The sequence below is a fragment of the Lampris incognitus genome, chromosome 7, assembly GCF_029633865.1.
Source record: "Lampris incognitus isolate fLamInc1 chromosome 7, fLamInc1.hap2, whole genome shotgun sequence".
In the NCBI taxonomy this organism is placed as follows: domain Eukaryota; kingdom Metazoa; phylum Chordata; class Actinopteri; order Lampriformes; family Lampridae; genus Lampris; species Lampris incognitus.
Genome location: NC_079217.1, coordinates 52,819,544 through 52,843,529, shown reverse-complemented (window position 1 = coordinate 52,843,529; position 23,986 = coordinate 52,819,544). Strand labels below are relative to the sequence as shown.

The 23,986-nt window shown below is 43.2% G+C and overlaps 2 protein-coding genes across 2 annotated transcripts; one reads left to right on the top strand and one right to left on the bottom strand.

Moving 5' to 3' along the window:
* The first annotated feature begins 3,704 nt into the window (after positions 1-3,704).
* On the top strand, positions 3,705-15,966 carry anapc15 (anaphase promoting complex subunit 15). The gene is made up of 5 exons (XM_056283456.1): positions 3,705-3,806; positions 4,702-4,831; positions 5,295-5,354; positions 5,640-5,780; positions 13,681-15,966. Exons 2-5 carry the CDS (start codon positions 4,712-4,714, stop codon positions 13,726-13,728), a joined length of 369 nt encoding a protein of 122 aa, XP_056139431.1. The 5' UTR covers positions 3,705-3,806; positions 4,702-4,711; the 3' UTR covers positions 13,729-15,966.
* A 396-nt stretch (positions 15,967-16,362) lies between these two features.
* tomt (transmembrane O-methyltransferase) lies at positions 16,363-18,597 on the bottom strand. The gene is made up of 4 exons (XM_056284095.1): positions 18,336-18,597; positions 17,763-17,959; positions 17,175-17,297; positions 16,363-16,560 (listed from the first exon to the last, which is right to left on the bottom strand). Exons 1-4 carry the CDS (start codon positions 18,595-18,597, stop codon positions 16,363-16,365), a joined length of 780 nt encoding a protein of 259 aa, XP_056140070.1.
* Positions 18,598-23,986: the final 5,389 nt, after the last annotated feature.

Genomic DNA, 23,986 nt, shown 5'->3' with positions numbered 1-23,986 from the left:
CTAAGAGCAATTCCCAAAAAACCCAGTGAATTTACACCAGCAGAGTTACAGCACCTCGCCCGGAAAAGGGAAACCGGGGCCCTCTCCTGGAGCCAGACCTGGTAGGGGAGCTTGCCGGCGAGCATCTGGTGGCCGGGCCTTGGCCCATGGGGCCCGGTCAGGCCTAGCCTAAAAAAACAACATGGAGCCGCCACCCCGTGGACCCACCACACACGGGGATGAGCATTGGGGTAGGGAGAATACCTGGAGGAGTGGCCATTCTCTGGCACAAGAAATATGATCCGCTGATCAGTGTGATTAGATTAGAGGTGGACTGGTGCATAGCAATCAAAGTTGTACATAATAAGAATGTCATTATAATTTTAAATGTTTACACTCCCTATGAATGTTAAAAAGAACATGCATAAAGAACGTGCATATACATGTATATTTGTTTTGGGAGACATGAATGCTGACATCGCACATAATAATTCCTTATTTGGTCAACACCTAATCCAATTTTGTCAAGATTACAAGTTGCTTCTTTCTAGTAAAGTGCTGCTGCCAGTAGATAGCTACACATATACCAGTGAAGCATGGCATACAAGATCCTGGCTGGATCACTGTATAGCTACAGCCGATGCTCATGAATGTTTAAAGAAAGTGGAGATCTTGTATGGTCTTGCCACAACAGATCACATACCTGTGTGTATGATATTAAATGTGGAGAGTCTACCTGAGTTGACCACCTATGATAACCATGAACAAAGTGGGAAGGTAGATTGGTATAGGCTTACAGAAGATGACTTAAAGCATTATAATTCACTGACTGATAAGAGCCTAAGTAATATGGATATACCATTTGATGCTATTCTGTGTGGTAGCGTTAACTGTAATAACCAAAACCATAAGCGTGATCTATGTATAATGTATGATAAAATTGGGAAATGTCTAAATAATGGCAGTAAATCATTCTACAAAAAAGGGCTAAACAACATAACGTCAGGCCAGGATAGAATGAATATGTATCTGAACTGCATGTAGAGGCCAAAGAAGCTTTTAGAAACAGGGTCTTATCAGGAAAAGTTAGGCATGGCCCAGAGTGTGAACACAAGAAACAGGCTAACGCTAGATTTAAATATGCTGTACGTTTTATTAAAAGAAATGAGCAGGCCATGAAGGCTAATGCCATGGCCAAAAGGCTTCAGCAGAATAATGTCTATGACTTCTGGAAGGAAGCTAAGGTTATTCATAATAGTAGGATGCCCTTGCCATCCAGCATTGATGGGATTACTGGGCCTGAAAATATTGCTGAATTGTGGAGAAAACACTATAGAGATATTTTTAATTGTGTAAAGAGTGATGGATTTAATGTTGGTGATGGTTCTAACAATGATGATGTGGTTATTAGACCTGATGAAGTGCGCTATGCCATTGAGAAATTGTCAGTGAACAAAGCATGTGGCCTTGACCAAATAACAGCAGAACATCTGAAGTATGCTAGCCACAGAATCTCAATGTTACTTGCTATGTGTTTTTCTGGATTGTTCATGCATGGCATGCTGCCAGACTCTATGTTGTCTGTCTTACTAGTGCCAGTAATCAAAGACAAAACGGTAAAATATCCAGCATAGAAAATTATAGGCCAATTGCTATGGCTAGCATACTTTCCAAAGTATTGGAACGAATCCTCTTGGATAGGCTTCAAGAATATATATAAACTACTGAAAATCAATTTGGTTTTAAAAATAAACATGGCACAGATTTATGCATATATGCACTGAAGGGAGTGTTTAATAAATATAGAAAACATAACACTTAAGTATTTATGTGTTTTCTGGATGCCTCAAAAGCTTTTGACTGAGTTAATCATGGTAAATTGTTTGTTAAACTACAAGAGTGAGGGGTCCCCTCTTATTTGGTAAGGATCTTGCATTTTTGGTATTCATATCAAGTTAGATGAGGTAAGAGTATATCTGCACCCATCCCAGTGACCAATGGGGTGCGACAAGGTGGAATACTGTCACCTGTTCTCTTCAATGTGTATATGGATGATCTTTCCAAAAAGTTGAAAGAGTGTAAGAATAGAATAGAATAGAACTTTATTTGTCATTGTACAAGTACAACGAAATTTGAAAGTGCAGTTCTTATCAGTGCAAAGATCAGTATAAAAAGAATTAAAAACATAAAACACACACATTCATTTCTACATTCTACTGGACACCAACATATTGCACAAAAAGTCAGGAATCAAGACTTAGCAGCATTTAGTGCGGTTATGGCTCGGGGATAGAAACTGTTCTTTAGTCTGTTTGTCCGAGCTGTTATTGTCCTGTAACGTCTGCCCGAGGGGAGCAGTTCAAACAGATGGTGTCCTGGGTGGGATGGGTCCTTGAGGATGCCATGGGCTTTTTTGAGGCAGCGGGAAGACTGGCTGTATGGTGGGGGATAGTCTTATTAACCATCTGATGTACGCTGATGACTTAGTCATACTGTGCCCTTATAGTTCTGGCTTACAGCAACTGCTCAGAGTCTGCTCAAGTTATGGTGTGCAGCATAGGCGTTTCTAGCCCATTTTTGGGGGTGCTGCAGCACCCCTAAATTGAACCCCAGCACCCCTAAAATTGAAGAGATTTTTTATTTTTTACTGTATGTCCATGTTTAATAAGCTGAAGAAATGTCAAAACCATATCCAGTATATGGTTTAAACGTAATATTTTAACAACAAAAATACAGCACCCCCCCATGCTTCGAAAATGGTTTGATCCACCCCCCCCCCAAATTTATCTTGCCTGGCAGGCCAGCACTCTGGGTGCCCAGCACCCCTAAAGCTCTGATCCTACAATCGCTCCTGGTGTGCAGCATGACATTAAATTTAACTCTAAAAAGAGTGTTGTCATGATTGCTAAAACCAAGGAGGATCAGAAGCAAAATGTTCCTTCATTCTTCTTGGCAGACCAAGCACTAAATGTGGTGAACAAAGTAAGATATCTAGGTCACATCATTAGGAATGATTTATGTGATTACGATGATGTGCAGCGCCAGTGGTGCAAACTGTATGCACAAGCCAATATGCTGGCACACAAATTTCATATGTGTACAGATGAGGTTAAAACTGCTCTTTTTAGGGCCAACTGTACTCCCTTCTATACAGCCCACTTGTGGTGCGATTATAGCAAAGCAAAAATGAAAAAGCTGCAGGTAGCATATAGTGATGCATTCAGAATCTTGCTCAAGCTTCCAAGATGGACAAGTGCAAGTCATATTTGTGACGAGTAATGTTCCCACTTTTCATGCTGTGTTGAGGAATTTTATGTACAAATTTATCTGTCGGTTAATTGATTCTAAGAGCCTAATTATAATGCTGTTAACTGAGCCTACACAAAGGGACACAAGGTACTCCTCTTGTTTCTGGAAACATTGGAACAAATGTCTGTATAGGTTTTAATCACTGTGGACTTGTGAATTGCTGTTTTTAGCTATATTTTTGTGTTGTTGTCCTGTGTTTATTTATTTTTTTGTTGTTGTTTTTTTTTTTAAATGGACCTACCTATGTGTCTGAATAAAGTAAGGTTTGATGATGACGATATTTCAGTATCTTACAATAACTAGTTTGAGAGTTGTTGTTTTTTTATAGGCTTGCTGGTCCACATTCCATTCCAGTAGGTGGCGGTAATGTACCAAATTGTTGTTTGCCGGCCGCCAATAAACCCGAAGAAGAGGAAGAAGAAGAGGAAGAAGAAGAAGAATTTTAGTTTTTTTTCTTTTTTAGAAAGCCGTTGAGAGCCCGTCAGATTTGAATTGAGTCGCAGACTCCTCGTTGAAAGGTTTGCCCGAGTGCTTTGTGTTTACCTGTTGTCTGGCTGTTTCCGGCACATTTCACACTTTGTCGTGGCGCACGCTATTCAATTTAGCAAGAGTTCCGTTTAGAACTAGCGTCCGGCTCACTCACCTCTTGTGGAAAGTAAAGTCAGATTTTTCATGCTGTGTTATGCTCCGGGGGTGGGGGGGGGGGCGAGCAATGGATGTATTTCTGTTCCCCTTCCTGGTTCCTCTGTCCATTAGACCTGGTTGTGAGCTGATAGCAGAGCTCGCTTACGTGCCCCACCTGCCTCCGTTAGAGTGAAGGTGGGGCAGCTGAAGTTCTCCCAGCAAGATGTGCTGGCCAAAAGGCAGTTGTCATTGCTGAACACTTTTGCGTTTTGTTTACATCTGAGTATGTATGTAAATAGTGTTGTCGTCCGTTCTGGTGTATGGGTGATTGCTGTTGTGTAATGGTCCCCCCCCCCCCAAGCCATTCAGGACACTTGTGTTACTATGCGGTTATAACGCACTGGTTGTGTTGGAAGGCCTCAACATAGTTTTGCAACAAAAGTTTTACGATATTTTCACTTAGTCGCTGCTTCAGCATAATTTAATGATGTTTAAGATGTTCCTGTGTCGATTGGGGCAAATGACGTGTTTTCTGCACCGTTATAATGACACGACATATCTAATGTTTTATAGTTGAAGCAGTGAGTAAGGGGACTAGCTAATGTTAAACAACCACCTTAGAATCAGACCTGCGGATAAAGTGTTGTGGCGTATGTGCCAGTTCCTGTGTCAGTCCATTTGTCGCCAAAGAATATTACTTGCCTTCCTTTGGCTGACTGGGAAAAAAAGGATTTGATCTCTGTGAACACCTGTGTCCAAATGCCCCCATCGTCCCTGTGTGCCCGTTAGACTGACGGAGATGTCCACTCTGTTCCCGTCGCTGTTTCCTCGGATAACGGAGTCGCTGTGGTTTAATCTTGACCGGCCGTGTGTAGATGAGACGGAGCTACACCAGCAAGAACAGCAGCACCAAACATGGGTACAAGACTTGTGACCTTTTAAACGATGTGCGCCCACTTGCATGTGCAAACATGTACACACAAATGTACCGAAAGACTGTGACACATACACTGGGATATTTAGATATTCACACACCCTCAGTATTGCAACATCGCACATCATACACATTAACCCAGGGGTGCCCAACTCCAGGCCTCGAGGGCCACGGTGTCTGCAGGTATTTGTTGCAACCAGGCACTACACCACCTGATTTAAGTCTTTTCCCTCCTTGGTCCAAGAGGTGAGCTAATTAGTTAAATCAGGTGGCGTAGTGCATGGTTGGAACAAATACCCGCAGACACTGCGGCCCTCGAGGCCTGGAGTTGGGCAACCCTGCATTAACATGTCCGTAGAAAAAGGTAGCCCCCTCAAAGGGGCCTTTCAGTTTTTTTTACACATGCCTCCAAATAAAACCTTCATGTTTTGTGTTTTGACTACATCAGTTACAGAGCATTGCTGAGAAGGACAATAACCTGATGCCCATCGGAAAACCCATTTTTGAGGTATTTATGTATATAGCCTTTAGTGTAATAGGGTAATTCCCACAATAGGTCTAACAAAAAAAGTGTTGCTGGACCACTGTATGTATACAAGTAATGTAGACCTTGCTGATTTTTTTTTGAAGCACAGGGAAATCCATTGTTTATTTTGAACAGAGTTAAAGATGCGAATTAAAATTGAACTGATACTGTGTTTTTGAGTTGACTAGTTTTTCGTAGACAGATGCGTAGTTAGTGTCTGTGTGTCACTTCTGTATTTATGATTTACATCTGCACTTCTTTGCATAGCAAACATTTGATGAGGAGGAAGAGGAAGAAGATGAGGATGAGGAGGACAGCGAAGAAGACTCTGAAGATGAAGAGGACATGCAGGACATGGATGAGATGAACGACTACAACGAGTCACCTGATGATGGCGAGATCAACGAGGTCAGCCTTTTTGTCACATGGTTATTCCAAAATGATTACATTTAGACCAGATTTACAATGGTCACATTAATTCAGTCTGTTGCAGTGATATTAAAGCAGTGTATGTTCTTAGTTCTTATTTGGCAGTTAAGTTTGATGGGAGAAATGATTTTACAGAGAGTGATTTCATTGAAAGACGTCACTCTCTGACATTGGCGACGTTAAAGCGATCCCAATTTTTTGCTGCTTCTCCACACACGAAATGGTTGCTGCACACGCGGTCGTTAGCGAGCTTTTGTCCGTAATGTCATCGTGACTTGTAGCTGAAAGCCATCTTCGTCTTCGGGTTGAAATTGGTTCTTCCATGAACTCTCCTTGGTCTTTTATCACTTGAGGTATGCGGAAAAGTCTTACTTTTTCCTTGTCTAAAGACGCTTTTCCGCTCTTGTTACTGCAGTTAACCATCAAGCAAAGAGCCATTTCTGTTATTAAACAAGTTTATTTCGCTAAGAGCGCTTCTACAGTGAGATAATTCACTACGAGTACAGAAAATCACGCTTTGCGTGTTCTCTCAGTATTGAACTCCCACTTCAGTGGAAACCAATATGGCTGACAGTTCTGTTGCTATGTGATATGAATGGTTGCTAGGACAAACTGTCACGTGACTGCATACACTTGATACTACATCCCCCTTTTTCCACAAAAGTAAAAAAACAGAACAATCACATTATAGACTTGTTTGTTTAACCATCTACCACTTTGAACATACAGCATTAAGAAACATAAATTCCTTTGCTCATCTTTCTCTTTAACTTAATCTTAAAGTGGCGATATAACGCTGTCCACAAGACCACTATGAACTGTTCAAAGGTCTGGCTTTGAATGTTTACCATATCTATTCCTGACATCAATAGTGTTACATTCTTCATACAGTCATTCTCCATACTGTACATTAATTGCATTTTTTAAGAACTTCGTACACCTTTTTTTTTGTGGGGGGGGGGCGGTAGGTCAGAGATTTTTAGCACATAACCCTCCATACGAGCATAACTTTTATTGTTAGCCCATTTGAAAATCACTGAATTTGGTAGGCTGCTTTACCAGTCTGCCACTCTTGGTGTGTTGGACCTGTGTGTCTGAACAGTTGACTGGTTGTTCCACATGTGTGGAAAAACCAGTCAACTGTTCAACATGTTCAACATGTGGTTCTGTGGGCTCGCTTGGAGGTGGCTGCTCTGTGATACTGACATTACCATCCTCTATTTCAGTATGTGTGTCATTCTGAAGTGTTCTCAACTGCCTCCTATTCCTCCTGTACTTTTGTCCTGCAGCCGTTACAACATTATATGACCTTGGCTCCTGTCTACTGTTCTGTTCTACCAGGGCAGGTTTCCAGCCTTGTGGAGTCTCTATACTGACAGCCATTCCTGGTTCGAGCACAGAGAGAGGTCTCACATGTTGGTTGTAGTACTCTCCTTGTCTTTGTTACAGTTTCAGTAGCCTCTGCTTGACTCTTGTCGGATACCTTGGTTTGAGCACAGCACTTAAAAAAAAATTTTTTTTTGGATCCCCCCCTCCCCCCCAATTATACCTGTCCAATTACCCCACTCTTCCGAGCCGTCCCGGTCACTGACTCACCCCCTATATCAATCTGAGAAGAGCTGTAGACTACCACATGTCTCCTCTGATACATGTGGAGTCGCCAGCTGCTTCTTTTCACCTGACAGTGAGGAGTTTCACCAGGGAGATGTAGTGTGTGGGAGATAATGCCCCCCGCCCCCGAACAGGCGCCCTGACCGACCAGAGGAGGCGCTAGTGCAGCAACCAGGACACATAGCCACATCCGGCTTCCCACCCGCAGACACGGCCAATTGTGTCTGTAGAGATGCCCGACCAAGCCAGAGGTAACACGGGGATTCGACTGGCAATCCCCATGTTGGTAGGCAATGGAATAGACCACCACGCCACCCGGATGCCTGAGCACAGCACTTTGAGTGGCTGTTGCAGCTAGAAAAGTGCTATATAAATGCAATCCATCCATCCACTGGCTACTGGGATGTGCTTCTTAGGACCCGACCCATCAGCATTTCTGCAGGAGAGAGCCCGTCACAGAAGTGTTCCTTAAAGTCAACAGAACCAGGTGGGGGTCTGTCTTAGTCTGTTCTGCCTTCTTCAGCATGAGTTTAATGGTCATTATTGTGTGTTATGCCATCCCGTTAGACTGTGGATAGCCTGGGCTTGAGAATGTCCATGTTATTCCTCAGTCACTTGCAAATTGATTCATCTTAGCACTAGCGAATGGCACATGGTCATTCACCACTTCCTTTGGAACACATGTCTGGAAAACACAGCCTTCAGCTTTGCCATTACTGTGCTCCCTATTTTGTCACACATTTGTCAGACCTCAGGATATTTTGAGAAATAATCTAATGTGAGGAGGAAAGATTTGCCTTGTAGCTCAAAAATGTCCATACCTACGTTGTACCATGGTAGCTCTGGCAGCTCATGGGATTTTAGTGGCTCCTTCTGATTCTTTGGTAGGTGTTGTTGACAGGTGGGGCAGCTCCCAACCATTTGCTCTATATCAGCCGATATGCCTGGCCAACATAGATACTTGCGTGCCTGTTCTTTGGTCCGCTGTACTGCACCCAATTTCCCCTCGGGGATGAATAAAGTATTCTGATTCTGACTCTGATTGATGGGCTGTGTGTAGTCTCTGTAGCATGTCTGGTCGCAGCTTTTTAGGGATGGTGAATCTGTCTCCTATCATCAGGACCCCCCCATTTACTGTGATTGTATCTCTGATTGGCCAATAGACTTTCAGCTCAGCATCTATCTGTTTTTTGTGCTTTGGCCATCTTCTCTGGTGAGTGTCTAGTAGCTTTTGCGAGGTCCGGTCCTCCTCAGTTGCCATCTTAAGTCTCTCATGCATCTCTCTTCCCAGAGCCTCGGTTGCCTCCATGGCATAGACTACCTTTTCATCTGTAGTCATGGACTCCTCTTGTGTTTCCACAGCACCAAACGCTCTGGATAAAGTGTCTGCTAATAGCATTTCCTTCCCAGGCATGTACTTGATGTGGAGATCATAATGCTGAAGTGGTAGCAGCATTCGTTGTAGTCTGGCAGGTGCCTGTCCTAATGGCTTTGTGAATATAGCCTCCAGAGGCTTGTGGTCTGACTGCACCACCACATGTGCACCAAACACGTACTGGTGGAATTTTCGTTTGCAAACACGACTGGAAGCAGTTCTTTTTCAATCTGTGTATAGTTGCACTCAGCATGTGTTAGGGCTCCAGATGCATATGCCCCTGGCTGTCCTCACTGCAGCAGTCATGCAGCCAGCCCATCTTTCTATGCATCAGCTTGGAGGACTATCTGCTGATTTGGGTCGAAGAATGTCATTACTGGAGCCTCAGTTAGTGCTGTCTTGAGTTTTTTTCAGGGCAGCATCGTGTTCATGTGACGACAGCCACTGCATGTCTTTGCTCAGTAGCTGCCTTAAAGGTGCTGTCATTGCTGCTTCTATAGGTATGTTTTGGGACAGGTGCTTAGTCATACATAGTAGCCTTTGTTAGACCCTTTCTATCTTCTGGTGCTGGCATGTATACAATAGCATTGACTTTGTCACTGTCTGACTGTCCTCCTTCAAGGTTTATCACGTGTCCCACATACTTCCCCTCCATCACTTTGTACTGCACTTTGTCTGCATTGAACTTGACATTCATCTCTTTGGCTCTCTGTATTACCTTGTGCAGTGTCTCGGCATGTTCCTTCTCATTGGCTGCAGCGATGATCATATCGTCGGCTATCACCTGTACACTTTCAATGTCACCAAATGTTTCACTGCTCTTCTGTTGGAAGACTTTGCTGGCTGATTTTATACCAAATGGGAGGCGCTTGAACCTGTAACGCCCCTATGGTGTGTTGAAGGTGCATAGCACTGACGATGCTCTGTCAAGCTTGATTTGCCAGTACCCATCTTTTTCATCAAGTATTGTAAATATTCTCTTGCCAGACAGTCTGCTTTGGACATCTGTGGGTGTCGGTATGGAGTAGTGCTGTCATCTGATGGCTTTGTTCAGCTCTCGAGGATCAAGGCAAAGTCTGAGTGAGCCATTTTTCTTCTCAGTTATTGCAAAACTGTTCACCGGCTGTGCCGGTTCCATTACTGGAGTGATTACATCAGTTTTTTCCAGCTGACTCAGTGTCTTTTTCAGTTTGTCCATGATGGCAAATGGGATTTTTCTGCAGCCATGGCTCATGGGGGTCACTACTGGGCCAACGTGTATATGATGCTCATCAAGGAACTCTCCAAGCACCTGGAACACTTCTGGATACTGCCTCGCCAGCTCTTCTTTGGTTGTGGGTGAGATCTCCTTGATTTTATCAACACGTCTGACCAAGTTCAACTCATCACATGCTGCTCTTCCAAGAAATGGAGATGCTGACTGCTTACTGACATAGAATTGGAGCCTGGACTTTGCTCGTTCAGTACTGCATTTCAGGTAGGTGCTACCAGCTGGATTAATCTGGTTACCACCATAGACTCTTAATACTGTATTTGTGGGACTCAGGCGTAATTTGCCTGAGAGTTTTCTGACCTGTTCTAGAGGGAGAACACTAGCGTCAGTACCCGCGTCTAGTTTAAAGTTGATCGGCACTCCTCTAATTGACAAAGTAGCTCGCCACGGCTTATCACTAGCTTTACTCAGTGCATTTACCTGGGTGCACTCCAGACTGCCCACAAATAGTGAATCCACTGTCTGCACTGCTTGCACTCCTTTCATTCTGCACATCTTGGCAAAGTGATTGCCCCTCCCACAAGCTCTGCACTTCATTCCATAGGCTAGACATGCTTTTGGGCCATGTGTCTTTCCACATTTGTTGCATACTTTTGTTTGGTTGTCATATTTCTCCTTTTTATTATTATCACTGAACGCTGTTTTGTTGGCCTTAGGTTTATTTTGCCTTATTGGTCTTGTTGCCTCCGTTATTGCATGCACCTCATTTTCCTTCTTTGCACGCACCATTATGCTGATTTGCTCTTTGGCTATCTCTGATGCCCTGCAAATTTCAATGGCTTTAGCTAAAGTCAGGTTAGGTTCGCTCAGTAGTTTCTCTTTCAGATGCTTATCTGTAACACTGAAAATGATTTTGTCTCTCAGCATGTCATTTTCAGATAGGCCGAACTCACAGTCTTTGCTCCTTTGTTTTAGCTCTGCGACAAATTTGTCAGTATGCATTGGTTCTTGCATTACATACATCCAAAACTGGTGCCGCTGAAATACCACGTTTTTCTTTGGCGTACAGTAGTCTCTGAAAGCCTGCAATATGTGGTCCACCTGCACGTCTTCAGGCTCGGCCCTGGCTATATCAAGTGTGTTGTACACTTCGAGTGCTTCTTCGCCTAGCGTGTGCAGTAATATTGCCACTTGCGCCTCATTTTCCTTTTTCGACATTTCAGTTGCCGTCAAGTACAGCCTATATCTTTGCTCCCATCTGCGCCAGTTGTCACATATGTTGCCTATTAATGCTAACAGGTGACTGAAATTGTTCCATTTTGTTTTCTCTTCCGCGTTAGTGTAACCTCACAAACACTTTTGACTTTAGTGCCATCGGACCTAACACATTTAGACACTGGAACTTTGCAACAAGCTCACCATTCTCTTGTCCTCTCAGTCGTTTGTCTTCTTTGGCGATTAAAACATCAAACGCTGCCACTTCTGACACCATATTGTGGTTTATACTGATGAGGAGACTGGCTGGTAGTCCTTTTTATGAACTTTATTTAGGAACAAAAACCACCATGCGTGCAAGCGTGTCCTTACCGATTTCAGTTCCGTTCACACATCCGCCTGAGAGCAAACCTACTGGCCTCTCCTAGTACTACCTATATAGTAAAGGCTCACTTTCGTATCACTCTGTATATATGTTCAAACCCATATACTACACTGGATGTTGGCTAACAGCCACGTTAACGTTCATGCTGGCCGTAGCATCGTCAAACTGATTCTCCTCCTGCTCTAGCTGATCTCCCGTCTCTAAGCTTGTTTCAGGAGACTCGCTATCTCAGCTGTTGCGGGTTGATCATCCACAAAATGTGGCCATTTGGAGACCAAGAAACGATCCATTTTGGACGATATTGGTCACTGACTTCTGCATTGAGAATGCACCTTCGATCATTAAACAAGCCCAACCAGCCATTAGCCAACCACACCTGCTATTTTAAGTGCGATAACTAAAATGTGTGGGGTAGCTAGGGAATGTACTGTAAATAATGTATTATCGATCATCTGTTAATTGGCTCAGACTGGTCCTGTTAATAGATGACCAATAATGACCAGATAATGTCACACAGTCGAACAATTAATTTTATTCAGTGAAAAAATGAAATGTGTAAAGAAGTTACAACATTTTTGGGGGGTGCTACGGGGGTGCTATGGACTTTCTTGGGGGGCTTCTGCTCTCTGACTGCAAATAATTAGACGCAATCAGGGGCTTTCACAACAATTGTGCAAACTCGACCCCTGTGCCATTACGCCCTGATGTTGTTTATGGTTTTTTCTGCTCATTAATGAATTTGCACTGCATTGAGCGAGGTGTAGTTACAGCACCTACCTTGACGGTCTTGTGCCCAAAATGCGTCTTAATTGAAATTTTCCACTGAATGCTGTGATATGATACCGTGCATTCAATAGAAATAAACTGAAGGAGACATCAACAAGGGAGGTTGGAGAAAAATCAAGGAACATTCGATTTTGGCAATCTCCAAATTTCCCGAACTTCATGACAACATTGAAATTACACTGAAGCAATGTGAGGAAAGAAACTAGCTGGCATCATATTTCTAATCTAGGGGCCATACCAGGCATGTTGAAAATTTAGATTAATGAAGTGTGATAAAGATATTTTGTTCCAAAATGTCATCAAGGTTATGTTTCATTGAAAATGAAATGGAAGTAAGCTTCACTGTAACTGCGTAGAGGGTAAAATGGCTTTTTTTTATGCATGAAGTGAAACAATTCTCTTTCTTTTCCATAATGTTATACATTTCTCATTCCTCTCCATGGTCCTTCCTTTAAATACTTCTTTTTTTGATGTACAATTAATATGTAAGCGCTTGTGTGATGATGTAAACCTAACAAAAAGAGGGCTTTGAATAGTCAGGAAGGGTAGCTGTTAGGGAATTCATCCTCCTCCAGCCACACTTTGACATTTACTTGGTAAAGGTAATGTAGCCAAAATGTGTTGATTAGTTTTAAGTCTGTTTGAAGAATTGTTTACTGCATTGAATTTTTTTTAATGTATTGATCATCGTGTACATCTTTAAAGCTACAGTCTTTGAGAGTCTTTTTGTGTTGTTGTTTTTTTGCAAACATCTATCATTTTGCTGGTTTTTGAGGTGTTTGACCACTCCCAATCCCAAAGCTCCAATTGGAAATGAAAGAGCCGCCAATGGCGTGGTGTCGGTGCCTTTTCTACAGCCATACAAGTGAAAAATGTGACTGAGCCTGGGTTTTGATTATTGAATGATGTTGCTGTGTCTGGTAAACGACCTCTAAGAACTTGGTCTGCCATACAGGCCTGTTACCCACAACAACTTGGCAACTTCATCAAGGTTGCCTCTGCATGTCTACTTTGTCCCGGCATACCTGTGATAGTGATGGAAGTGATACAGTATGATCCATATTATTTTTCTTGATAAAAATCCTACATGAATGTCCATTAACATTAACAACTACAAAAGTGGTCTTGATTTGGATCCTAGACCTGTTCTCGGAGAAGCCGTTGTCTTAAAAATGTCAGGGCTAGAAAATATCGAAAAGCACGTTTTGCTTGCAAGTACATCTTCAGGATTGTAGCTTTAAACACGCTACTTTGTGTGCTTTTTCATTAATTCGGCTCTGTTTTTGTCCATCAGGTGGACATGGAGGGAGCAGACCAGGACCAGGACCAGTGGATGATTTAAATCGATACTTTGCAAGTCCTGACCAAGCCTTCTGAGGCAGGATTCACACAGCCTCAAAATCTGACTGACTGTTACCTCTTTGCTCTGTGGGGACAGATACAAAATTTGTCAGTAGAAAAAAATAGTGCTCTTGGATTGAAGCCTATGCTGTTACAGCTGAAGGGGTAATTGGGCTCAAGCTGTATTGCCCCCCGCCCCCCTTCAGTCTCTTCACACAGCCTCGTTGGATTGCAGTTCATCTCTGCTGTTACCTTTGTCTACAGATTCTATAGTGTTCATCCATAGTGTTATAAAGCCAGAGGTTGAGTTGTCAAATGGCAAAATGTGCATGGATGTGTAGTTATTTTGTGCGTGCCTGCATATGTTCGAGAGCAAATTTCTGAGACGGGAATTACAGTGGAACATTAGGGCCAGGCAAGAAAAAACATATTACATTTTTCTTAAAAAAGTCAGAATTTTGAAATGGTCGGTTTTGATGATTTGAGAATTAGTCATTAGTGTGACAAAATAATTCAAAAACAATTTTTTGACATTCCATGAAGTTACACATCTTTGTAAATTGTCAGTAGAAATTATAAAATTGTCTTTATTTCGTGCAAACAACCAACTAGAGCAGCGTGGCATTCAAATACTAAACATAGAGGAAAGCCACACCAGCATTTCAGAATTGTCTTTAAATAAATGTATAATTCGTACCTTTCAAAGGCACATTGGAAAATTCAAAATTGTTGGGAAATGTCCTAAATTTTACGTGCCTTTATGTTTGAATGCTCTCGTGGATACTGGCCGGTTGTTTGCGCTTCACTGAGGACACGCGACTTCATAGAATGTCAAATAAAACTAACTTCTGGTGTTTTCTCTCAAAATGTCCCAATTATTAAAATATAATCAAAATTAATTCAAAAATCCGACTTAATTTCTCAGAAAACTTAAAAAAAAAAATATATATATATATTTGTAGATGGCCTTAATATTCCATTGTAAGTAATACCTGGGGCTTTGTGAAAACTCCAGATGTTTTTGGTCGGCGGTCCTCGTGCTCCACCAGTTCGGCTGGGTGTCTGTTCTGAGGTGTAGTTCATGACATCCACTTGTCGTTCCAGGTGCAAAGCCTGCCTGCCAGGAGGCTGGAATGACTGGAACAATAGGTGGATGTAAGGGTGTAATGAACTATCTGGTATCCCTGATGACCTGTTTGACAACCACTGTTTTAGAGTAAACGGATCAATAGAAAATGGTTGGATAATCACACACACACACAAGGACTAAGTTGTTCTTTTGCAATTTGGAGATAGTGGCAGTGTTTTGGCTATCTTTTCCCGTTGTCCCTGTCAGGCAAACACGTACACATTCTCGGCAGTAATACGCACAACCCCTCAAGGTCCTTAGTCATCTTGTTTTTGTCAAGATAGGACCTTTGAGCTCCTTTTATTTCCAGTCATGCCATGTCCCATGGGGTCTCCAGACTGCTAACTTGGCAGGAACGGTAGCTCAACTGGTCGTACACCAATGGACCTGGAAATCTCATACAATTACAGTTATGACCTGGCATTTTTCTTGTTGGTTTCCCAACACCCACACTACTGATTATAGAAGACTGATGATGCTGTCTTTTACGTTAACATTATCCTTTGAACAGCGCGTCAGCTTCGTGAGTCAAATACATTGACAGTCCTTTTTTCTCTCTGTAAAAGGTCATCTTATGTGGAGCGGCCGTGACCTTCCAGAAACGTGTAGTGTGGAAACGGGAAGGCACGTTTGTCCTTCCAAGTTTTCTGCACCACACGTTCCACAATGTGCAGGGTCAGCGGCAGTCATGTGACACACATACCAGGTTAATAGTAAGCAGACTGCGACTTCAGTATTAGAGAGAAATTTCACAAATGTTTAACCTGTTTTTTACGTTTTTAATCACAAAAGCCACTAATTGACAGAAAAGTCCATAAACACAATAAGTCCAGCCGAAACATGACAGGGATTTTAAAGTGTCAAGTTTAATGAAGTTTCTGTTGGTGATATTTTCCAGTTGTTACTTGTCTTGATATTAATAAACAAGCTGTAAATAGGAACCCACACTAGACTTAATTATTTGCTTTGTAGAGAAGAGGTTAGCAGATTTTCTGTGGGAACGCATTTTTGTGTGTAATTAGCCGGTGGGGGGATTTGTGAGCAGGGGTGAGGACCAGCAGACATAATGCACAACAGCGATAGGCAACATGGTCCAGAAAGGTCCGGTGAGGGTGCAGGTCTTTGTTCCAAACAAGGAGTTACACACCTGAGTGTACAAATCAAGATCCTTAGCAAAGACTATTGGTTGACTTATAGAATCAGGTGTGTAACTACTTGGTTGGAACAAAGACCTGCACCCACACCAGACCTTTCTGGACCATGTTGCCGCCCCCTGATGTACAGTATAGCTGGCAGCAGAGGGATGTCTTCCTGAAACGTCTGTCTCTAAAACACACTTCAAAAACAGGGGCGTTGCAAAACTCTCAGAATGTAACAAGAATAAGATTCAAATTTCGTTTCAGCCCACAGTTCAACATTTCACTTTACATTACCTCTTCCCCATGTGTGTGTGTTGTGTGTGTGTGTGTGTAACCGTGTGTGCGGAGATGTCTGACGGTGTTCAGTTTACTTGACGCCCTGGTACACCAGCTCGGCCATGCCGTCTCTGATGCCTTTGCTGTACTCCAGCATGGCCCGGTGGAGCCTCCACTCGTACAGACCGCTGCTGCGGATGTGTCTGAGGAAGTTGGGAGCCCCGGGGAAAAGCACGTTGTCTGCCAGGACCATGGAGCCCTTCCCCAACAAACCAGAGCCCTCCAGCATCTGTAACAACCATGGAAGAGACTGCAGTTCAGACTGAAGTAAACCCAACTGTCGACGTACTTGCGAGTTTGCCGTGATACCACTTAACTAATTGACACTGAAATTCATCCCAGTTTCTGTGTACTTTTACTCATGGACTGTATTTAAGTGCACTTTGGCGTGCAACTACGATTTATGAATATTTCAACATCAGGGAACATAATGTTTTAGTCTCATTACATTTCAAGGACATTTTATATCACTGGGTCCGATTAATGGTAAATAGACTGCATTTATATAGCGCTTTTCTAGTCTACGGACCACTCAAAGCGCTTTACAATGTATGCCTCACATTCACATTCACTCATTCACACACACACACACACACACTGATAGTGGAGGTTGCCATGCAAGGTGCCAACCTGCTCATCAGGAGCAGTTGGGGATTCGGTGTCTTGTTCAAGGACACTTTGACACGCTCTCTGAGGAGCCGGGGATCGAACCAGCGACCTTCTGATTACTAGACGACCCACTCTTACCTCCTGAGCCGTGCCGCCCCTGTGGTCCTTCCCTATAGTTCCTCAGAGGAATGGAAAGTCTTACATCTGTCTTATGATTGGGATTCACACAGTTACCTGCAGATCAGGTAGGTAGCACTTCTTCCAGTGGTCCATGAAGACAAAGTCCAGCCTTTCCAGGCCATAGTCTGACCGCAGCCGTGGAATAACCTCATCAGACGGACTCACGATTAACTCCACCTGATGAACACACTGGTGTGTAAACCTAAAACTTGGCTGACAAGTATTTGAACAAGGGCAGCCCCTTCCAAGGCAGTATCTGATGTGGTAAACACGTGTACTTCTCAAAATTTTCCTAGAGCTTGTATGAGGCCAGTAAAACTCTAAATCTGGAACTGTCCCAGTGACAAATGGGTTAGAAAGACATCCACAGGTAATTCATGTTATGGCAGCAAGCTGTCAAGAGATTCAGCTTGCAACAGAGTACTTTGTGGGCATGTAAGTGCACATGTTTAGCACAGTTCAGCTGGCCTCAGTGGGACTCAGACCCCAGCAGGATTCATGTCAGCCCTACATGTGCTTCTCTACTTCACACATTGGTGTTAAGTGTCCTGCATTAACTTCGTCATATACGCAAATGTGCCATGGGCATGAATAAACCTTGTTTGTAGAGTTGCGTGTACATGTGTGTTAGGGCTTTCTCACCGTGTCGTCGTCGAACCCTGCCAGGCGTATGACCTTCTCTGCGATGGCGGCATTGCTCTGGTCCATCTCCACGCTGTACAGTCTGGCGCCCAGGGGCAAGGCCCGGGCCATGCGCACCGTGCTGTAGCCGCAGTGGGAACCCAGCTCCAGCACCGTCAGTGGGCTCTGCTCCGACAGCAGCCGGTCCAGGATCTTCCCTACACGGTCAGAGACCAAGACGGGCACACCACACAACACAAACACCCAGAGAACAGACATAAGTAGGTCGTCTGAGTGAAATGGGCTTTTGCTTGGGTTGGCCATTCTTTAGGTTAGAGGATGAGAATGTAGGAACATGACTCCGGGAATGGTGTGTGTTTGTTTGGGATACTCTTTGTATTAGCTTTTCAGCATAATCCTATGATCAATTTCAATTGTTTATATATATACACATATTTGTATGTGTGTGTGTGTATATATAATTGTGATGTTTTCATAACCCTCCATCGGTAGAGATCAGGTATTACTGTGTGTGCTGTCTCGTTCCTATTTCTGTTGGACAATCTGGGATATACTTGTTGTTGCTGAGCCAACCTTTTTTGGGCCCAATGTTGCTGATGAACTCCACTTTGGTGCACCAGACGTCAAAGGCGTCCAGGATGCTGTCAGGGTCTCCCGGGGTGGCATGGGTTAAAACGTACTGGAAGGCCCGTTCCTCTCGGCTTAGCCCAGTCACACAGTCCTTCCAGATTCGAACCAGAACAGCCCGGTAGAACAGCGCAAAGTAGTAGCGATACCGGATGATGAGCGTCACGACAAGGGGGATGAAGGCCAGGGCGATGGCAGGAGACACCATCCTATATAAGAACAGACACACTGCTCAATTCACGTGTGTGTGTGTGTTCATATTTGACAAAAACATGTACTACTTCATCACCCTCCCCCACCTGGTTGATACCCCCTCTCTAAAACTAAACTCTCTAAAACTTTTCCCCACACACGAATGTTTAATGCTCAAAGGATGTTTTCATCTTTGGCCGCTTGTCATTTTGGTGACATACTGTAAGAATCCTACCCAGTCTCACGGCAGGTCGTGAAATAGTCACGACATTTAATCTATTGGTTACATGGACGCGAATGTTCCATTTTTTCGTGACACTCCGCACGACTTTCAAGCTGCATTTCTGTTGGAAGGCTGTTTCGTGTCTGCGCCACGTTTTTTTCTTCTTCTGTCAATCGGGACTCGGGAGCGGTTAGGGCCGGAGAGGACCCGTCGCATATCGATCGACCTGTGGATTTTAAAGACGTCTTTAACATTTCTCAACACAAAAACACGAAAGTGTCCTTGATACCTCAACAATATGACAGGCTAGCGTTGCGCCCGTCCGTTTTCATTATTTCTCCTTCGATTCTGAGAAACCAAGCTTGTTTTGGTCGGTTTCAACAGCGGGAGGCTACGTTAGGCTACCCATCAGCCTTCCGCAGTCCAGTCGTGCTGAGCGTCACGAAAAAAGGGGAAATTCGTGTCCACGCACACGAATCAATAGATTAAATGTCGTGACTATTGCACGAACTGCCGTGAGACTGGGCTGAAGATTCATAGCTCATGTTACTATTGCACTAGTTTTTGTTTTTTTTAATCGGTGTTCCCTGTGTTTGACAACTGGGAGGTGGTGTGAGTATGGGAGGGGGGGTTGTCTTTTATGTAAACGAGGTAAGCGCTTCTTTCTCTTCTCTCCTGTCAAGTCACCTTTACAAGTCCCGCCTCTGTGACCTTTGACCAGGATGGTAAAACCTGTTGCCCTGCACTTGCATTGATTAACTTGATTTATATTTCAGGGAGGATGGTGGAGAGTGGGGGGGGGGGTTTCCCCAACTTTTTTTCTAAACCCAGAAATAAGAAAGCAAAAGCATTTTATCATCTGTGAAAATGACAAAATTCACAGTTTTTCTTTTCTAGTCTACCAACCGCTTTTCTAATTTTGTTTATTTAAAAAAAAAAGAAAAAAATTAAAAATTAAATTGAATTTTTTTGAAATTTTTACTTTAAAAAAAAAAAAATCTTAATTAAAGATTTTTTTTTAAAGACGCTTTTCTAGTCTACCGACCACTCAAAGTGCTTTACAATGTACGCCTCACATTCGCACACACATTCATACACTGATGGAGGAGGCTGCCATGCAAGGTGCCAACCTGCTCATCAGCTGCAGTTAGGGGTTCAGTGTCTTGCTCAAGGACACTTTGGCACGTTCTCTGGATGAGCCGGGGATCAAACCAGCGACCTTCCGATTACTAGATGACGCGCTCCATATGTAGGTACATATCCAGGGCCCCTGGATATGTACCTACAGTGTGTTTAGCAGGGGCTGTGTAGCAGGGTCCAGTGGGAGGGACATGCTTGTGTGAACTGGTCTCTGTTCTGCATTAGCAGCATCACGGTGTTCCGAGTACCTCCTCTGAGGAACAGACAGCGTGGGAACGGAGGTGCGCTGAGACCTCTGTGACGGGGGAGCCATTGTCATGCGCCACCACCAGGAAGTCTAAAACAAACAGGCCTGGAATCTTTCTTGTAAATAGTTTAATTTGTGGTATTCAAACCCTGGTCATCATCACAAATAACAATATTAAACTTCAATTCTCAGGTATCGTCATACTTTATGATCCATGAAAGTGGGCTGGAGTAATTAATGCAGTATTTTTTTTTCTTAAAAAATCATTCATGATGATATATGATACGTTTTATTTGCTTATTATTAACGTGAGTAAAGGTATCACACACAAAAAAAAGGTAATATTCTATGTACTCGGACGGATTATTAACTATTTGAGCCCACAACTTGTTAACATAGTAAGTTAGGCACACATGGTTCAGGGATATCAGCAGCTAGGTAATATTAAGGTAAAGCTTATTTCTTTCAAAGGATATAATACATTTTGGGAGGAAATTGGAAAAGAGGAAAAGGAAAAGAGCTCGAGCTCTCTCTAGATCTTTCTGCGGCCTCAGGAAACCGCAAAGGCTATAGGCAACATGTTCCACATCAGATTACTGTATTTAAAAAGACAAAAAAACAAAACCCAGCCCGGTTACAGCTCATTCTCTCTGACGCTCTTACTTTCCAGACACAGACCCTTACCTTTTGTTTCACCAAGTCCAGAGAGGGCCTGTTGGCAGCCAGGGGGATAGCCAAGGTGGAAGTGATGCTACTGCTAAGGTAAGCGAAGGAAGGCAGGTGTGTTTAGAGGAGGTAAGGCAGCCGAGCACATAAATAATTCATCCATCACGTGTACATTTATTCACAACGGGCAGACATCGGCCAAACTATTACGGCGTCAACAGCTGTTCGACACGCAACGCACCTGGTGTAGGCCGATGTAGTGAAAGGCATGAGTGGACAAAGTGGGACACAACAGTAGTTTCCTATACAGAAAGCACAGACGGAGAGGGAGAGAGAGAGTGTGGAAAGCAGACATTTGGTATATCAGGTTAACACACGGTGTGTTTGTGTGTGTGGAGTCCAGTTTCTGTCTCCACCCACAGTCGTGATGGAGTGGTCTAGAAAAACACATGCACAAAAAAGTAAAGTATCACACACTCTTTCATGGAATATCACACATCTAAAATAACAATCTCAAGAATATACAAAAATGAGGCAAACTGAAAAATTGTGGGTCCAATTTATATAACATACTTAAATGGTTTTACAAAAAGTTTACAAAAAACAGAACCAATTCAAATGTGAATGCTTATTCAGGTTTGAGGTTTTCATTTGCCCTGTCAACACGGTATTCAAGACTCATATGCAACCCCGTTTTCAGACTGCAAGTGCAGATTGGTTCAGATAAGCTTTGCTTTCCTTATGTTTTGACTGTCCTCTCTATTTCTGTCTGATTGCTGAACAGATTTTCCATGTCTTATCTAAAAAATACAATAATGCATAGACAAACTGCAAGAAATATCCATCCCTTTTCAAATTTTGTTTTCCTTTAAACTAATGAATTTCCAGTGGAATGAGGAAATTTCGCGTCTTCCCAATGCAGTTTCATTTGCTTAAAGAATGTTCTTGAAATTCTCAGGGTTACAGTCCACGTTGCTCTGGGTTTTGTTTCCCTCTGCCCCCCCCCCTTTCCCTGCTGTAATGTCGCAGAAGCTCCAATAACCATTCCATTCACTGTCCCTGCTGTCAATCATCATTCTCCTGGTCCACCATTCCATTCACTGTCCCTGCTGTCAATCATCATTCTCCTGGTCCGCCATTCCATTCACTCTCCCTGCTGTCAATCATCATTCTCCTGGTCCGCCATTCCATTCACTCTCCCTGCTGTCAATCATCATTCTCCTGGTCCACCATTCCATTCCTTGTCCCTGCTGTCAATCATCATTCTCCTGGTCCCGTCTCTACCAATCACATCCCTCCTCTGGGGGATGAAAAGCTGTGTGTCTGCTGCCCTTGGCATATCTCTGATTGTGCGTATGACAGAAACCAGTGTATTTGATCATCCCCCTACTGGTGACTGTGTGGTTGTCTGTGTGTGGGCCAGGCCCCGGGGCAGGTAAGACAGAGGCCTCTGTACATCGCTGCTACACTTAGGTGGAACCTTTGTATAGACTTATTAGGTAAGGGCTGATTTGCCATTCATGTATTTTTATTCTGAACAATGGTCAGAGTAGTCAGATTGGCTGGCTTTTGTTTGGTTGGACATGTAGTTAGTGAGCCACTCTCTTTCATTTTAGCTCTGTTTGGTTTTGTTTCTTTCCTTTCTTTGGTAGCATCTGTGCCCCTTGGCCTTGTGACCTAGTTGTGTCTTTGTGTTTTGGGTAAATACTAGTAATGTTGATATATAAATAGCACTTCATTTGTCACTTGCACTGTTTATAATACAACTTGATTGCACCTTCAGTCTTGTCTGGTCTCAATTATTTACACCCAACACGCTCAACAAATTTCCACCGGATCACTATATTTAACTATACTTATGTTACATACCTCCTCCTACCCCTAGACCCCCTGAAAATTGTAACAATCATGAGCAGTTTTTTTTTAGATTAGCTTTAAGAAATGAATGAAACCTGATACATTTTGCAGTGCAAATTGATACACAACGTTTGTGGAGACACAAGATCATAACTGTCAGTCTGGATGAAGAGTTTTATACAGTCATGGGCAGCACAGTGGCGCAGTGGTTAGCGCGGTCGCCTCACAGCAAGAAGGTCCTGGGTTCAAGCCCCGGGGTCGTCCCGGGTCGTCCTCTGTGCAGTTTGCATGTTCTCCCCGTGTCTGCGTGGGTTTCCTCTGGGTGCTCCGGTTTCCTCCCACAGTCTAAAGACATGTAGGTCAGGTGAATCGGCCGTACTAAAAAAAAATTGCCCCTAGGTATGAATGTGTGTGTGATGTCCTGTCCAGGGTGTCTCCCCACCTGCCACCCAATGACTGCTGGGATAGGCTCCAGCATCCCCATGACTCTGAGAGCAGGATAAGCGGTTCAGATAAAGGATGGATGGATGGATGGATTATACAGTCATGTAAAAATTTGACTTTTTCAACATACAGATATTTGATCTTCATTTCAACAATATTGATAGATAAAGGTGATATCATCAAATATCATGCAACATTTACATTTTGTAGTTCATTGTACAATTTAAATAAACATAAATGAGAATTTTGCATGTGGAAAAAGTAAGTACAACCCCTACATTTATCACCACTTAAATGATATATAATGAGAATCAGGACATCAGATCAGGTGCAAATGATTAGAAAAACATTACAGAGGATCTTGGAGGCACCTGTCTTAATTTAACCTCGGCCATTTAGTTTGGTTTGCTCTTTGTTGTTGAAATGTGTGGTATCACCACATCTCAATTGAAACGGCTCTCTGAGGTCTTCGGAGAGAAGGTTATAGATGCTTATGAGTCTGGGAAGGGATTTAATAATATGTCCAAACAATTGGAAATCAATCACTCCATTGTCCGGAAGATCATGTACAAGGGGAGAAGATTTCAAACAACTGCAGACTTGTCCAGGCCAGGCTTCCCCAGCAAGTTCAGCCCGAGAGCAGACTACAAGATGCTGAAATAAGTCTCTAAGAACCCCAAAATTTCATCACAGGACCTAAAGGTAGCGCTTACTACTGATGATGTCAAAGTGCACGAGTCTACCATTAGAAATAAGCTGCACAAATTTGAACTACATGGGAGGTGTGTCAGGGGAAACTTATGATGTCCAGAAAGAATATCAGAGTAA

Coding starts and splice junctions, on each gene's coding strand:
- anapc15 (XM_056283456.1), top strand. CDS start 4,712: ATGTCCACTCTGTTCCCGTCGCTGTTTCCTCGGATAACGGAGTCGCTG. Junction 4,832..5,294: donor AACAGCAGCACCAAACATGG/GTACAAGACTTG, acceptor TGACTACATCAG/TTACAGAGCATTGCTGAGAA. Junction 5,781..13,680: donor ATGATGGCGAGATCAACGAG/GTCAGCCTTTTT, acceptor TTTGTCCATCAG/GTGGACATGGAGGGAGCAGA.
- tomt (XM_056284095.1), bottom strand. CDS start 18,597: ATGGTGTCTCCTGCCATCGCCCTGGCCTTCATCCCCCTTGTCGTGACG. Junction 17,960..18,335: donor CAACATTGGGCCCAAAAAAG/GTTGGCTCAGCA, acceptor CTGACCGTGTAG/GGAAGATCCTGGACCGGCTG. Junction 17,298..17,762: donor CAGGGTTCGACGACGACACG/GTGAGAAAGCCC, acceptor TGTGTTCATCAG/GTGGAGTTAATCGTGAGTCC.